Source organism: Marmota marmota, unplaced genomic scaffold (genome assembly GCF_001458135.2).
Source record: "Marmota marmota marmota unplaced genomic scaffold, marMar, whole genome shotgun sequence".
Classification (NCBI taxonomy): domain Eukaryota; kingdom Metazoa; phylum Chordata; class Mammalia; order Rodentia; family Sciuridae; genus Marmota; species Marmota marmota.
Window position 1 is genome coordinate 52,735,007 of NW_026000037.1, and position 18,052 is coordinate 52,753,058.

At 34.5% G+C, this 18,052-nt stretch overlaps 2 protein-coding genes across 10 annotated transcripts in view; one reads left to right on the top strand and one right to left on the bottom strand.

Annotated features, from left to right (window-relative positions):
• Positions 1–18,052, bottom strand: part of LOC107136895 (sodium channel protein type 1 subunit alpha) — a 939,664-nt gene that overhangs the window by 464,270 nt on the left and 457,342 nt on the right. The window lies entirely within an intron of this gene.
• The window catches only part of Csrnp3 (cysteine and serine rich nuclear protein 3), a 189,918-nt gene that overhangs the window by 104,273 nt on the left and 67,593 nt on the right, over positions 1–18,052 (top strand). For all 5 annotated transcript variants that reach the window (XM_048812414.1, XM_048812417.1, XM_048812416.1 and 2 more), the window contains one exon: positions 6,739–6,909. In XM_048812414.1, the coding sequence (XP_048668371.1) occupies positions 6,739–6,909 (171 nt within the window). The remainder of the gene's footprint in view (positions 1–6,738; positions 6,910–18,052) is intronic.

An 18,052-nucleotide genomic window follows, 5' to 3' on the forward strand; every position in this document is an offset into this window, starting at 1 on the left:
TTTTTTTTTTTTTTTTTTGTACCAGGGATTGAACTCAGGGCACTTAACTACTAAGCCACATTTCCAGCCCTATTTTTCCTTTTTCTAAAAAATTATTTTCTTTAGAGACAGGGTCTTACTGAGTTGCTTAGGATCTCGATAAATTGCTGAGGGTGGCTTTGACCTCTTAATCCTCCTCCTGGCTTAGTCTCCCGAGCCGCTGGGATTACAGGTATACGTCACCATGAATGGCTTCAGTTTCTACTTCTATTAAAATAAAAGACAGGACATAACTAGTAAAACGAGGCTCTGATGCAAAGTAGTCCACACCATCTGGGAATGAACAAAAAATGCCATGACCTTGCTGGGCATCATGGCACACACCTGTAATCCCAGCAGTTCTGGAGGCTGAGGCAAGAGGATCAGAAGTTCAAGGCCAGCCTCAGCAATTTAGGAAATCCCTAAGCAACTTAGTGTTGTGTTGTAATAAACGTTGTTTTTTAAGGTGCCTCTTGAGCAGATGCTATATCACAGAATTGGAAGGATGTTTGTTACTGATCTTTGCAGTCAAAAGTTACTTTTGCTTTGTTTAACTATAGAATTAGCAATGAAAAGGATAAATCATTCTCCCAGGTAAAAGGTAAATAGGGGAGGGGTTAGGGATATAACTCCATTGGTAACAGTGCTTGCCTCATGCACAATCCCCACCACCAAAAACATAAAAATAAAAGTAAATAGAGGAGCTCTGAATGCTTCCCATCTTACTCAGAAAATTCTTCCTAACAATTATCCAGGCACTGAAAAGCTATATAGAATAAGGAACTACCAGATCAAATTAACCTGGATCTCCTAGTTTACCAACTCTTCATTTATCAGGCCAGAAAAGACAGCATCTCACTGGAGGTACCATCCCATTACCATGGAAGGAAATATTTACCAGGCCAAAGTTACTTCCTTTGAAGTCCATTCCTTCCTGCTTCAGTGATAGGCTGGCCATCCCTTGCTCTGTTTGTTAACCATGAATTACCCTAGTGAACTGACATCTTTTATTTACTGGGTTTCACCTGTTGGTAAAGGACAGACATACCTTGTTCATTTCATGACTCCCAACCAGTAGGTGCTTTTTTTCTGTGTAGATGTTTTTCCTGACTGCATATTCAGTTAACTTTCTCACAAGGACCAACAGGGATTGTCAGATAAAATGCTAAATGTTAGGTTAAGTTTGAATTTCATGTAAACAAAAAATAGTTTTAGTATATCTATGAAATGTCATTCATTTCTTTTTCTCTGAGAATCAAATTTAACTAGTTGTCCTATATTATTTTTTTTTGCTGAAGCTGTCAATTCTCAAATGGTACTTTTTTTTTTTTTTTAGGTACTGGTCATTGAACCCAGGGGTGCTTTATGACTGAGCTACACTCCCAGTCCTTTTTGTTTTTTTGTTTTGAGACAGGATCTTACTAAGTTGCCCTGGTTGTCCTTGAACTGAGCCTCCTTGAGTAACTGGGATTAGAGACATGTACCACTATGTCCTACTCCCGTTGATCTTTTGCAAATCAGATAACCTGATCCTCAGAGTTGGGGGACTTATGATATTCTTTTTAGATACACATGAGAGTAGAGTGTGTTTTTATGTATTATACATACCTGGCATGTAACCTCCCATTCGTGTGGTTATACATGATGTGGAGTATCATATTTGTAAGGTATATTTTCTCTGGTCCTTTCTTTACAATAGATAACAAAACAGTAGGAAACAGGAGGAGATTGTGAGAAGGAAGGATTAAAGATTAGTTGAACATAGGTAGGATTGTAAGAACTCAGTGAGTTACCTGTGACAGTTTTGAAATTTTAACAAGATTCCCACATACACCCAAAGTTTAGCTTCAACCATTCTTCTAAAGATGTTCAACTATATGTTTTGTTCATCTTCTTGATTTGATGTATTTAGCCAACTTCTCCCTTATCTTCTTCTTACATCCTTTCGGCTTCTGATACTTTCTCCTTGTATCTCACCATTCTCTTTATTGTCTTAATATGCCAGAATAAACAAAATGAAATAATTGGACATAGACTCATAGAAAACCTAGTGTTCTGAGCAGATTTTTTAAAATAAAACAATTCAGGAGCTTCTGAGTAATGGTTATATCTAATACAAATATGGAATAAAATGGCATATGTGAATGAAAAACAACATTAATAAGCATATTTGTTAGTGTTTTAAAATAAAGTAGTTCTTAATTAAATTTGGCAATAAACAAGGGAGTGTTAGTGTGTTAGGGTCCCCCAGTTATTTTGTTGCAGCCGGACTGCGGCATTAGTGCAGAGAAAGGGGAATCCCAAGCTGAGAATCTGGTCACATGGTAAACTCATAAACTGTAGCAAAAAAATGAGGAAATAAGATAAGATTTATTGGGTAAAGAGAAGATGTTGGCTTTGAAACAAAATGGAATTTGTTACAACTTATGAGTTAGATTCTCTAGGGTCCTACCTACTCAGGGGGGCTCCTTGTTCCCAATGTTTCCCTGTCTGCCCACTGCTCAAACAGTTGAATGATCAAGGGGCAGATGTCTGATCCACGAGAAGCCAAAATTTGCTCAGCCCTTAGAATGTTAAACTTTAGCTGAGACATCCAGAGAACTTATGGGAGTACAGACATGTTAACGGCAGAGATATTTGATTAGTCAGAGGAGACAGATCAGTGAAGATCATGACTTCTGACTACCTGGAGCTTTCAGTTTAACAGGGAAAACAGACATGATAAAGTGTGAAAATGAAATTTCATTCATTCATTGAACAAATATTTATTGAGCACTTATTATGCATAAGCGCACCATTCTAGGCAAGGAAGACAAAGATCCCTGCTATTCATCTTTCCATACAGGATAGAAACAATAAGTAATAAACATAGAAGCACAAAAATAATATGAACTTAAAAGATGATAGATACTATGGAAATAAAAGTTTAAAGGAGATCAGAAGGAAAATTATATGAAATGACCTAAAGGCCAGAGAAAAATGGCAGGTTGGAGAAACTGAAAGATTATTACAGCTGAAATATGAACAAGGCCAGTGGCTCCAAATGAGTGTGAAGAGGTTAGCCAAGCTAGATTGTTAAAGAACTTCCTAAGGCATTTTGAGGATTTTATCTTTATCCTAAGGCAATCCAAAACCACTTAAGAATTTTAAACTATAGACTGATGTGATCACATTTGCACTTTAAATTTATCATTCTGCCTGCAACCTGGAAAACATGTTGGGAAGCACACAACAGTGGGCAGGAGAGAATGGTTAGGAGGCTCTTGTCCTCATCCAAGCGAGACAAAAGTGTCCTTGCCTAGCTTGTGTTTCCTGAGTCAGACAATGGTGGCGTTGATAAAATAGCTGCTATCTGTCATAGACATTCAGCTTCTCATGTTTAGAATAAGGTAATACCCATTGTTATGGTTTAGATTTGAGGTGTCGCCTGAAAGCGCCTGTGTGAGACAATGTGGGAAATGTTCAGATGTGAATTGACTCAATTGTAACCTAATTAGTGGATTGATCCATTTGATGGATTCATAATTTAAATGGATTAATGGTTGGTAAGTGTAGGCTGGTAGAATGTGCCTCAACCTCTGAAACCATGAGCTGAAATAAACTTCCCATCCTTTTGGTCACAGTGAAGAAAAGCTGACTAATATATCTGGCAAATTTTCTTTGGCCTTTGATGTGACATAAAGACAATTGGAAATGTCCACTCCCTTTTCATTGGTTTTATATCTAGCAAGTTTAATTATGCCTCCTCATCTTTAGGAAGAAAAATGCAATATGAGTTATTTCAGGAGCTATGGCAACCATTGTCCTTGCCGGAGTTTACCTTTACCCAGACATGAATTGCCACTCTCAAGTTGAGAGAGCTAATACAGAACACAGGTAAACAAGGCATGCATTGCTTTATTAACAGGGTCTTCGTGCTAAATCCTCATACTTTTTCTCCTAACAAGATGGTGCAGACAGTGTAGGAGAAGCCATATATTCCTTTTTCACTCTTCTATTAAGTTGATTAAAGTTATATACTGGTAAGCCGTGGGCTATTGGGCTTCTTATTTTATGATGATATTTTGATATTCTCATATAGTATTCTTAAAAGGCAGGGACACTAGACAGGTGTCTTGCCTCATTGCTGCACAAGCAATTTAGCATTTTTGCAGTTTCATAAGTCCATGGAAAGTTTATCCTCCCTAGTAGTTTTTCAAGTGTTTGACTTCTAGCTTGGGTACTGCCCCCACCTTAAGAAACTAGTTTCTAATCTCATTTGTCCAGGATCTAGCACAGGTTCTTTCAGTTCTAGACAACCAGACAGAAATTACATGCAACCTTCAACTCCATTGCTTCAGATCTTGCCTCTCCCACATAACAAAGGGGGAGAAAAAGACTTTTCAGTTCTCATAACATCTCTACCAAAATTCCCCTTCATTCTTGAGGATGTGGAAAAGGGAGAAGAGGACTAAGTACCTCCTTCTGTGATGTTGGGACCTAGTTCCCTGTAGTCCAGTTGAATGTCCTTGATTCTTGAGAAATCTTCTTTTCCTAGGGATGCTGGAGGGAAGGAGAATGGAGCTTAGGAAGGACGTGGCTTTTAACTGTTCCCATTGCAATATCTTATTACAAAAAATGTACTTTTTAAACATAGGTTTCCATCTTGTATTACTTTGTGTCTTGGAGTCTCTCCCTCGTGAATTATTTTGCATCTTGTTTGAAGTGAATCATTTTAAAATTTATATCCTGTCCTACTTCTATTTCAAGACTTTACTTAAAATATCTTTTTTTTTCCTCTTCACCCTGCTCAGATTTGCATGAACATTTTATGCATTTCACACTCTTTAAAATGAAGAAAATAATATGCTAATCTGAATAGTCATAAAATCAAACTCAGAATATTGGATTTGATTCCCAGCAGAGTGGACAATTCCTATTGCTATCTGCTATCTCTATTGTTTCTGTAACAGTTAGGGAGAAGATATGGACTAATGAAATAAAGGAGTAGAACACAAATTTGGAAATATTCTCTATCTGATGGAGCCCAGCAGAGTGGGTACTTGCTCCTTGAGGGCAGGTAACTTGCTTTAACTCCTTTTTGTATCCTCTGCTCCACTCAAGGAGTTAACCACACATATAGGAGTTACACACTGTATATAGATGAATCAAAACTAAGAAAAATAGTTATGATACATATAATACTATGCTTAATTTTACTAGAAATCCCATTAGGGATGGCCAAAGAAGATATTTTTGACTAGAAATTGAGTGGAGTGGTGGGGTTATATGTATTTATCTAGCATTAGTGTGTGGACACAACCAGGGAAAGTGAAATCCAGGAAGGGTGGTACTGTATCACTGACTAGAATTCAGACAAATGGTCCTCACATCCAAGTATGCATCAAAATCCCGTAATTTGGTGCTTCACAAGGTACAGAGAGTTCTAAGCCCTACTTCCTGGAAATCTCCAATTTAGTTTTTCTGGGTGGGGACTGACAATTTTCATATCTCCATCTCCCTTCTGGGTAATAACTGCTGCTACTGATCGAGGGAGCACATTTTGAAAACTACTAAACCAGACCTTGAAGATCTGGCTCAGCTCATACAGTGTGAAGAGGCTGCTTGCTCTGTGATTTGCTCAGAGAAGGGATGAGTTTCTAGATTTCAGAGAGCAATACTGAGATAATGGAACTGAGTGGATAGTTTTAAGGGAATAGTTTAAGGGCCTTGCTTCCTCTTGATCTATAGGACTGAAAACTGTACTCTAGCAGCAAAAGAGAATGGCTTGGAGAATCCAGATGATAGTTAAAGTCAGCTGACAAATGAGGTGGATAAACAGAATGCATGGAATTGACCTAGTAATACTTTTAGCTAAGTTAACCTAATTTAGCAGTGTAAAAGCATGTACATATATCTAAGCTAATTTATATACAGCTTTATTCCCTAAAATGTTCTTATGCTGCAAAAAAAAAAAAAGTTTATGCCCTTAAGCTGACTGTGCATGTCAAGAAAAAAATGGAGAAGGTAAAAAAAAGGGGCAGCCCAGGGAGAGGGGAAAACCTATTTATCTAAGAAAAATGATTTAGAAGGACTATGCCCACTGGTTTCTCCCATCTCTTCCCACTCAGTTCATGCTATCTCCCAGGTAAAAAGACTTAGGAGATTTCTGAAAAGTAACAACAGCTTCAGGAAGCAGGTGGCATGGGGACACATTTCACCTTATTTCAATATTGAAATGGAAACTACCTAAAATTCAGAACTGATTTCATATGCTTCATTATGCTCAGCTAATTAGGTTTTTTGAATTTTAAATCATGAGTATAAAGTTTTCAATACTGTTTTTAGTGTTTCTTCCAGATGAATGTTGTATAATACACTAATTACTTTGGACTTTGTGGGACATCAACATTTATTTTCTTCACAGAATTTTGTGGACTCAGGTGGATTTTTCTCAATTTGCCAACAAAAAAGGGAAGAGTGGTATGACATTAAATGAACTATGCCTAAAAAAGATAGAAATGTTTTAGTCACCAAATGGTCAAATAGCTACATTTTATTTTGTTTATGTTTTTGTTAATTTGAAAATAGAAAAAAAAATACCTACTTAGTGATCCTTTCAAGGAAAGCTATAGCTCTGCTCATGTATAAAAAAGCCACATAAAAGTGACTCTGGAGACCTTGGCTACACGTTCAGCGGTCAAATATTTCAATGCTTCGCTGCTCCCGTTCCTGTTACAGGTACATGTGACAGCGCTGCAGCTATGAGTGGAATTTTAAAGAGGAAGTTTGAAGAAGTTGACGGCTCCTCTCCCTGCTCCTCTGTGCGAGAATCGGATGATGAAGTTTCCAGCAGCGAAAGTGCTGACAGTGGGGACAGTGTCAATCCGTCCACATCTAATCATTTCACCCGTGAGTACCCAGACCGTTCCTGAAGCTGAGTGCATGGTGCTACGGTGAAGGAATGTGTCATCCTGGACACTTGTATTTTTACCTTTGTTGCTATTCTTTTTAATTGGTTCTTTTTAGTTATACATGACAGTAGAATGCATTTTGACATAATTATAAAAGCATGAAATATATCTTGCCTCTTTCAGTTCCCATTAATTTTTTTGAAACGATCAAATAGAAAAATAAATTAAAATTGAAATATTTTTGAATGAGCTTTTATGACTCTCGGTAATTTTTGGCAGTAGAGTATTTGGTTGTGTTTTCCAACCGATCCAATGAGAATGGACATTTTATTATTACTATGTTTTTGAGAAAGCATCTAGGACCCTGGGATAAGGAGGAAATATGGAATACATCCAGATTTGAAAACATGTCTCCTCCAGAAACTGAAACCATGTTTGGGGGTGGGGGATGCTGCACTTAGGTGCAGAAGGCCTCAGTTTTGGGGAGAAAGCTTAGACAGCCATGTGTTGAAAAGAGATGGGGAAGCATCAGAACTCCCTGGTGTGCAGCCTGCAGCCTCTTCCCTGCTCATCCTTATTAGCCATCAAGAAAAAAAAAAAAATGCTTTCTCTTTGATTCATTTTTTCTACCACACTGTAAGGTAAGCCCTTCCTGTCAGACAAGGTAATGTGAAGTTGAAAGGACTAATGTGAAAAATTCTTAAGCTAAGGGACACTGACTTGTAATAGCTAAATAATCCTTTTGCATGTGTTTCCTAAGCTGACAGGTTTTAACCTGTCACAGTATAATGATAGATAACTTATCCTGGTTCCTTAATTTTCTTATTGGTTTATTTTATGAATTTATGGGTCTATAATACCAAATTTAATTTGGAAATGTGGCAACCCCCCCAAAAAAAAAGCCCAAATGAATTCAAATGTTTTTTTTTTATTTACTACTCAATAACTCTAGAGCATGAGATAAATATACTAAAATCAATATCATTTCTTTAAGCAATTAAACTAATTAGAAAATATGATGAAAGGGCAATTATAACTACTATAGCAGGAAAATCATAAACTATTTGGGGACAAAGTTATTGTGTGATGTAGGTGATTTACTAATATGTATCTCATGATGGCATAAAATGAGCTTGTGCTTTTAAGAAAAAAAGAACATAGATATTTACTTCTGTGGTTTTAATACTAATAGTGACAATAATAACACCCCTCCAAGGTTTTGCAAAAATCAAGAACAGCACATGAAATGACATACATAAAGGAACTTTGTAAAATGTGAGGTACTAAGCACAAAAATTATGACATAGCTAACATTTATTGGATACATTGTATGCTCCATTGCTAACTAAGGCTGAGAGAGTCTAGGCTGCCCAGGATCACACAGGACTTGAGCCTGCATAAATACACATGTCCTGCTCCATCGTCTTTACCTTTCCTGCTCATTCTGCTCCCTACATGATACTGGACCTATCTTTAAAATATTTTTTATTGTGAATTATAAAAAAAAATTAGTAAAGAGGCAAATTATATTTCTGGTTATAAAGATATATAAAGCTATTAATGCTTTCTAGATTTATTTATAAATAAGAGCATACAATCTCAATAAAATCCTTAACCATATTTTCTTAGAAGGTGATAGAATGAAAAAAATCTATTTGGAGAAATAAGCTAATGCTAATAAGAGGATATTTTTAAAAAGGAAGGTATAAATGTTGAAAAGCCATTCCAGGTATCAAATTATAGTTAAAAATTATATAAAACTGAAGGTTTTTTTCTCCTTCCAGTGTGTATCTTGTAGGAAACCATGGAAAATCCCAATGTTATAAAGAGGAATTTTATATATATAAGAAAATGATCATTATTGAGCAATGGAAAACAAAATAAATTTTTAAAATAAATGATTATACTATTGGCAAACTCAAAAAAGAAATAATTTAGATTTTCATCTTACGATGCATGACAAAAAACATTCCAGATGGATTAAATAGATAAATATTTTTTTTAAAAAAATCATAAGGGAAGTTGCATATTTGTGAGGCATTTGGTGGGATCATTACATGAGCTTTGAAGTAATAGGCAAATAAATCATATTGGAAAACACTTAACATATTTAATGATGTAAAAATATTTTAAACCTAATTGCTACAAGAAAATAAGGCCCAAAGAAAGAAGAGAAAAATTTATATTGGGAAAATATATTTCATATGGTCTAGGTTGATTTTTTAAATAGAATATTAAATACATATGTAAATATTTGAGATGAGAATTGAGATGCACCTTCTTAAAGATAATCCAGTAGCAGGAAATATGATTAGCATGAACTTTAAGGCATTTAACAACAATAATAAAAAAGCAGATTAATGAATAATACTGAGACTTCAGCAAGACCCTGTCTGTCTCTAAATAAAATATGAAAAAAGGTCTGGGATGTGGCTCAGTGGTTAAACACCTCTGGGTTCAATCCCCAGTACCAAAAAAAAAAAAAAAATCTATCTATCTATCTGTCTTCACAAGTCTGCACTTCAGAAATTTTTGTCTGAAAGAAGAAACATCAAAAACAAGGGGGAAGTCTATAAATGAAATTTTTGATGTTTTTTGGTAGGGTTAGTGTTAAGGTTAGGATTAGGGTTAAGTTTAGGGATTAGGGTGTGGGTTGGGAAGGGAAAGTGGAAGAGTGGCGAAATGATCTGTTACATACGGTGACTCAGTGAGTATATTTTCATGATATTTATGAAGACTACATGGCAATATATAAAATGCTTATGAGATAATGTTATGTAAGAAAAGAACCCAAGTTTCTTCTGTACTATTCAGCAAAGATTATAAAATGCACAAAGGCAAAGAAAGATTTAATGTATAAGAATTGGAAGCAGTTCAACTTGTTGAAGAATTAGAATGATGGATAAATTTTTATATTTACTACTTCTTATTCTTGTTAATAGTCTATGCATTCCCACACAAAACATGTTTCAAATTTAAACAGCAAGAAATAACTGCAGTTCACATTGTGTTGGTGTAGGCTAAATAGCAAAGGTTTGATGAGTTGAATTACACAATACTCTAGTCAGCTCACAAAGACTTTTTTTTATCATTTATATGGAGCAGGTATTATTTTTCCCATTGGAGAAAATAGGCTTCTTTTTATGATGCCCAATAATGTATTGAAATGTTTCAGCGCACCACATAATATCAGTGGTAGTGGCCTTGGTTAGTTTACCAAAATGCTGATTTAACTATACTAAATGGAGTCTGGTAGATACTGTCATTGATTTTTAAAGATAATTAAATAAATGCTTTACTTAGAAGTGCCCTTTTCACTGAATAGTCTTCTTTGTTCTCTGTATAACATTTTGGAGGAAATGATAAATTAGGAGAAAAAGAATCAAAATGCAGAAATTCTACCTAGAATATTTGCTCTAAATAAGTGCTGAGCGTTTTAACCAATGCAAGAGGTGTGGTTAGAATGGTTTCTTATTTCTAAAAATATATTTCACATTATTTGCTACTCCATAAATTCATATACATTTTAGGGACTATTTTATCTATTATATTATCTAGGTTAAGGTAAGACTTTATATTCAATGTCTTTCTGATCTGAATCTATGGTCAACACCTTTCACAAATGTCTCCATCAATGAATTCTATTTCTTTACTTTTCCACTGTCAAAAATAAAGAATGATGATCTTAGAATGAAGAATCTTTTGAAGACTATCAAATTTATTTATCATTACGAAACAATTTAGCTTCATATTGAGATTTTTAAAAATGCAGTTACCTTTATTTAAATCTCACTCTTCATAGGGTTCATCTTTCAAACTAAAATATCTTATGTACTCAATGCTTTACAAGTGCTAACAGATTGTATAATGTAACGTTTTGTTGTTGTTACACATATAGAAATTGATAAAATGGTTTGGAACATGTCAGCAGCTGTTGTAGTAGAAAATTCCATGCTATTCTAAGCTTTCTGTTAAAATATTCAATTTGTACCACACCACATTATGATAATAACAGCTTCAAAATGTAAATCTGTAAGCGTATGATGGCTTTTTACTTCATTTTTTTAATCCTGCTAGGCAACTACATACTTACCAGTTATTAACCAAGGTCATATCTTGCTCTTCCCCTGCGGTAGAAGCAGCAGATTCTGTGTGACTTTGGAATGCTTTGTTTCACCAAATCCCTGTGCTCTGTAGCCAATCAGCCTGTACTTGAGCACTGTCAGAAGGAGAGTTAAAGAGAAACTGGAGAAGGATGATTTGTTTTCTGCTTTCTCAAGGTTCTTGGCACTTCACAGGAGTAACAAGAAGCTGTATGATGAAACATGGTCCCAAAAGGAACATATTTTTCCTGCAACATAGCATTTCTACAAATAAATGTATCTCAGATAGGAAGTAAAAAAAAAAAAATCGAGAGGTAAAAGGATAGACTTTCTAATTGCACTTGAAAGCATGCGGTGGATGTCTTACAGAGGGGTAAGATTTTTAAATTTACAGAACAGTTTCACATTCTTGAGATATTTTAATGTTCAAAAGTTGCTGTGTGATTAGGAGTTATTATCATGTCCATTTCATATAAAACCTAGCAATCAGAGATGTATTTGTAATTTATCCAGGAGCTGAGAGTTACACTCTATGCTCCTCTCCTTCCATACCTCCCTGACCTTCCTTTTCTCTCTGAATACACAGCATAAGTGCACAGAGTCAGAGTGCTTCTTCACTGCTGTTTCTTACCGCTGATTCTACATTTCACAGTAGGAGTGGACATAAAGAATCAGTGGAAAACAGATTTTGATGTGAAACTTTACTGGACGTATGACTGACATCTGTCTAGCATGTTCTGTTTAACACAGGGTTAAAATACCTTGAAGATTTAGATACATTTTCAACAAATAGAATATATTATGTTACAGGCTGTGTGCTAGGGTAGGACCTTTCATATGTGTCAAAGTGATAGATTCCCAATAGTAAATACAATTGAGATACAGCGACATTTCATATCTCCTCACTATTGTGATATTATTTCAAGAACTTACTTTTGTAAAGGCAGTGGTAGCAATCTAATCCTCAATCAATGGGTGCCTAGCACCTAGTGAACACATAACATCTATTCGTGTATTTGGATGAATCCATGCACAGTTGTTAGACATTGGCCCCCTGCCATTCCCTGCACTACTACTAGGAACTGGAAGCACAGCAGTAAATACGACATGCTCCATTTTCTGTAAAAACTCATAGTCTAGTAGCACTTTAGCACTTTTCCAACACATCCTGTGTTGTTTTACATCATAGTTATTTGTGCAGACACTTTATCTTTTCTGTAGATTTATAGAGCTTGACTGTATTCTTTCCATTACTTAGACTAGTGTTGGTTCAATTACTGTTAGATACTTGATAAATAACATTTAGTCTTGGAAAGAACTGATTTTGGGGGGGTGGAGGGCATACAACTAAACTTTATAAAGTTGCAAAAAAAAGGAAATGCATTTATAGACTTCATAATGGCATGGAAATTAGTGGAAATAAATGTCAATTGAGAAGTTAATTCTGTAATTTATGATATTGATGGGTGTTCTTATGATACATCACAATCTTGGTTTATCAGTTATGATATCCAAATACATGTAATGGTGAAATGTGCTTAAAATAAGGCCCCACTGTAATTATGCATTCTTAACATGAACCTTCTTGGTTTCATTTGCTTATATATAGCTTTCCCAGGCAGAAACATCACTGTTTAATTGGATACTGTGCAGCTATTTATGCAGTAGCTATATAACACACTTGAGGGAATCCAACTTGCTTTCACCTTCACCATCCTTTGAATCAGCTAGGGAAAAAAGGCATTACTAAGTCAGATCACTAACATCATATAAATACAGTTCATTTAGCTCTTGTTTGATTTGTTTTAAATTCAGGATGGGGACCTTGCCTTAATAAATGGTAACATTAGATTTAGCTTTTTATTTCAGTCTACCGAGATTTATTCTAAAAACTTTTTTTTATATATATATATTCACTCTTTCTCCCACAGTCATATTCTTTATGGATGTATCTCATATCCACCCATTTATCTCCGTTTGAGTTGTAGACACAACTGTCATCTCTCCTTTGTCCTGTTGCAAAGCCTTCTAGTTGCTGTCTGCTTCTTTGCTTGTCCAAGCCTTAGCCTCTTCTCTATGCAACAGTCCTTAAAACACTGCCAACCCTTAACCACTTTCAACTGGACTGCTTACTGTGGCTTGCAAAACCCTCAACAACACCATAAGATTGAACCTATGCTCTTCAGCCTTCTCTCCATCTTTAAGCTCCAGCCTCACTGATCTCTGATCAATTCTTTAAACATAAAAAAAAAGCACCATGTTCCTGCCTGGAACAGTCTTCCCACAACTAACTCTTTATATTTCATAATACCACCTAAGATCAGCTCTTTAGTGTAACCACCCCTGGGTACCCCACCTAAAGTATGCTGGTCTGAAATTGTCCTCTTATAGTAATAGGTATGAAAATTGTAAATATCTTAGAGCTTCTTTCATATATGCAGGAAAAAAGAGACACAGATGAAAAGAGTTTGGAAAAAATATGTTGAAACTGGGTATTTACAATTTCCTACCATTTTATATAATTTTTTCCACAATGCATTAACTATATATGTAGGTCCAATTTATTCTAAAATCCCTATAAAATAGTCAAGGGCTAAAATAGAAAAAAAATAGTCAAGTAAAATATTGAACAAGAATAAGGAAAGTGAGGAAGGGTTACGCTTATTCTAACATTTCAATATTTAAAATTCTGAAGTAGTTAAGACCCAGGAATTAGCTCTAGTCTACACAAGGAAAAAACAGCTTAAAAATAGACCCACATTTGAATGACATCTTGGTATGCAACAGAGGAGATATTTTAATGATTTGGGAAAGAAAAGACTGTCCCAATAAAATGGCCTTTTAATTAAAAAGAGATAAAATTATATCCCTGCCTCATACCATACATGAAGATAAATACCCAGTGAAGTAAAAATCTAAATGTAAAAATATTTAAACTGTAAAACTTGAAGAAAAGTATAAGAAAATGTATTTATACTGAGGTAACATGCAAAAAAGAGTGAAACATAAATATAATATATATATATATATATATATATATATATATATATATATATACACACATACATATATATTTAGGCATAATAAAATAAAACCTCATAAATGAGAAAATATAGCATTATGAAAGTAAAAAGATGGCCTATAGACTAGGTGATATTTTAAAATCATTAAATGACAAGGAATTAGTGTTTGAATATAAAAAGAACTATGTAACTAAGGAACAGGTAATGCAATAAAAATAGACACAATATGAACATAATAAATGGAAAAAATGCTAATGTGATTATGAACCACTCTAGTAGAAATTGTAGAAATTAAAATGGAAAGAAGACACTGTTTCATATATATCATCAGATTTAAAAAATCAGAATTTTAAAGTTTAACACCACCTCCCTGTGTTGATCAGCTGATTGAGTTGGGGTCTTGGCTAACAATAACAGGAGTATCAGGGAGATCAACCTCATGTGAGACTCTCATGAAGAGTTAAAAATCAGACTAACTTTTCATTGTTAAAAGATTGCTTAAGCTATAGTTTGATATAATGATATATTGGATATAGACTGAGTTGAAAACCAGGATTACATGTATACACTGTTAAGTAAAATACATAAGTTTCAAAATTCTACTGCTTATAGTGCTTACGTTATTAATACACACGTTATTAATAACACTTTATTTTGCAGAATAAAGTCAACACAGGAAGGATGACACAAAACAATATAAGATGAAGAGTAGAATAATTTGCGGTGATGCTTCAATTCTGCTTTCTTTATATTTTTTAATTTATTTTTTATTTATTTTATTTTATTTTATTTTTTTAATATTTATTTTTTAGTTTTCGGCAGACACAACATCTTTGTTTGTATGTGGTGCTGAGGATCGAACCCAGGCCGCATGCATGCCAGGCAAGCGTGCTACCGCTTGAGCCACATCCCCAGCCCAAGATTTTATTTTTTTTTAATACACGACAGAGGAATGAAGAAGCAATCTGAAATAAATAGGGCAAAATATTAATGTTCATTAAATATGAGTATTAAAGTATGTGTTACTTTCCTGAAGTTTGAAATATTTTCATGATTTTAAAATATAAAATTTAGAGTTCTTTTGTGTAAGTTTTAAATACCTACTATGTAAGTTTTATATAACTTTCTCTTGTAAAAATCCATGTATCACCCCCACCTCTCCCTGTTGTTCTCTTTTTGGTAATACCCCTTTTTTATTCATCATAGTATATAACACAGTTCACAATATTTTATAGTATGTTGGTTCCTTTTGAGAACCTGTCTGGTTTGTACTCATATTCCTATTAGGGAAGGGCAGACTTGTGGCACAACACTATGAACTTCCAGGCAAACTTGGTCATTAATGAGAACTAAGTTTCACAAGGTCATTGATAGCTTTCATCTTGTCCACAGTGAACAGTCATGTAACATCATCCATCAATTATTTGCTTGAAATCCTTTCACACACATTCATTGCTTAAGTCCTAAAATGTAAGGAGCCTTACCTATTCCAGGTATTAGACAATCAGCCCTGCAGAGACATTTTGAAAAATCACTCATGGAAATGGCATCTGTGCTTATAAAATACATGGTACATTATCTTGCTGTATGTGCAATAAGTCCCACGTATTCCCGTTCTCCACCCTATGGTGCTAAAACAGAGTATTGTCTCTTTGATGATCATCAGGAAAGTATTAGTCTTTTGGGAGCTGTGATGAAGGAAAGAGATTTAGGTTTGCAATGATTTTTCTTTCCCTAGTGAATCAGTTCAATGTGTGAGAATGGGATTCCACTGCAAATTTGTTTAATTCATAGTATGCCTCTGATAGTTTCTTTTGTTGGAGTTATTTATAGTGTATGTGAGGACATGGTTCTGTTTTCAGTGTTTATGCTTCCGTACTATTAGTGTTCCCACGTAGAGCCCAACTGAAAATTTTGTTTTGTGCTTTTACTTTGCAAATTCCACAAAAAGTGAAAATCATATGAATTATTGTAATAAATTTTGTTTGGGGCTGTCTAAACAGGTAATAGACTTAAAGTTTATACAATTAAAACTGTAAAAAAGTTTAATAATATAGGACTGAGAAAAATTGAGAGGTGATAGTTGGAATAAAGAGTTGTACATGTATGTCATTCCCCTGGCAATGGAAAATTAGAGAAATAAGTCGAATATTCATGTATTCAATGATTTTTTTAAAACTATCTTTAAATCTAACTTTAGCTGAAATAAAAATGTCCACTCTGAAGCATCTCATAACCATAAAGGAGTATTCTGAGTTTTTCCTTTATTTTTTAAAATTTTCTATTGATTTATAATAGTTATTCGAAACATTAGGATTCATTTTGACACAATTTTGAATGTAGATAATATAATTTGCTCTTATTCCCTCCCCAAGTATTTTCCTTATTCTCCATTCCCGCCTCCCCCTGTAATCTTTACTCTACTGATCTTTCTGCTATTTACTTACAGTTTTTTTAAATTAGTGTCTTGTGGATATGCATAATGGTGAGATTCATTCTCGAATATTTATATATGTATATTAGAAATTTAAGCCAGATTCATTCCACTATTTCCCCTTTATCTCATCCTCCCCCCACCTCAATCCCCTTCTTCTACTCTTCTGATCTTTCTTCTATTTTTGAATGGAATTCCTCCTCCCCTTTCTTTTCTCTTTTTTTCTTTACTTTTGAATTTTTACAAAGAAAAGCAGAGATGAATGAAGAACTAAAAAGTTCTTTTGTGTAGTTTCAAATACATATAATTATCTGATAAGAAATATTGTTTGTAAAGCTAAATATCTACATTTGTGTCATTTATGAGATAATTGTGTTTAAATATTGGTGCGCTTGGGCTTGCTTTGTGAACAGAATATGCAGGCATTTAGGCAGTGTACTTTAAATGATTTTGTCTGTCTTAAAATATCTTCTACCATATGACTGAAATTCCCACCATTAATGTGATTCCCCCGGGATGATCCCTGTGGGATGGCTATTAAAATTCACAGATATATAGTATCTCACTAAGTAGTTAAGTAGTTTAAACTGTAGTGTTGAAGTCAAGTTACCTAATTTCTCATAGAAGATTATCTACTTGGAGGCAAGTATTGTAATGTCTTTGATTTTAGGTTTCCTTATCTAAATATATTATAAGTGAAATTGAGTGAATGTAGGCAAAATGCTTTACAGTGTACTGAATCTTTAGTAACTGCCCAAAAGTTGATAGCTGAGGTGATTGATGATGGTGGTGATGATGATGTTTTCAAAAAGCAATGACCCAAATTTTATTAAAGCTGTTCTAAAACACGACTTGAACACAGAGTAGAACTTCAGACAAAAGTCAATAACAGTAGTCGTGGATTGGGTACAGTAGGAGAGAAATCTGGAAGAGATCTTAGATGAGTAGTAAAACATCTTCAAATGCAGGCAGGTCATGTAACTGTGAGAAGCACAAGAGGGGATGAATCACAGCAGCTATGAAAGGAGGAATTCCCATTTGCTCTTTCAATTCTTCCTGGCATTAGTTTTAAAGAATTATGAATTCAGAATAATTGCAGCAGTAATAACTGGCATTTATTGAACTTTCACAAGCATTCAATGGGAGTGACTGCAGTGACAGTTTACATGCACCATCTTACTTAATTAGCACAAGCTATAGGGCATCTGATGCCTAGATTTTAAGTAGCTTCCCAGAATCACAAAGCTAATAAGCATTTGGGCCAGGTTTTGATCCTTACTGTGGATCCTATACTTTATTACATTGCTTCCTGCACAGATATTGAAATCAGCCATATCAGTCATTCTTATTCTAGATCACTTTTCAAATTTCTGGAAACATAACATTTTACATCTAGATCAGGAAATATAGCATAGCCTATTGCTGTTTAACAAAACAACCCATGGATCCCATTTTAAAATGAGACAGTTTCTACAATATTACATTAATTGGCTTCAAACTGAATATACTCTTCAGTTTGTGCTAAATTTTTCCTACATAAAATTCTTTGCAGAGGTATCATAAACCTTAATATTCAAATCA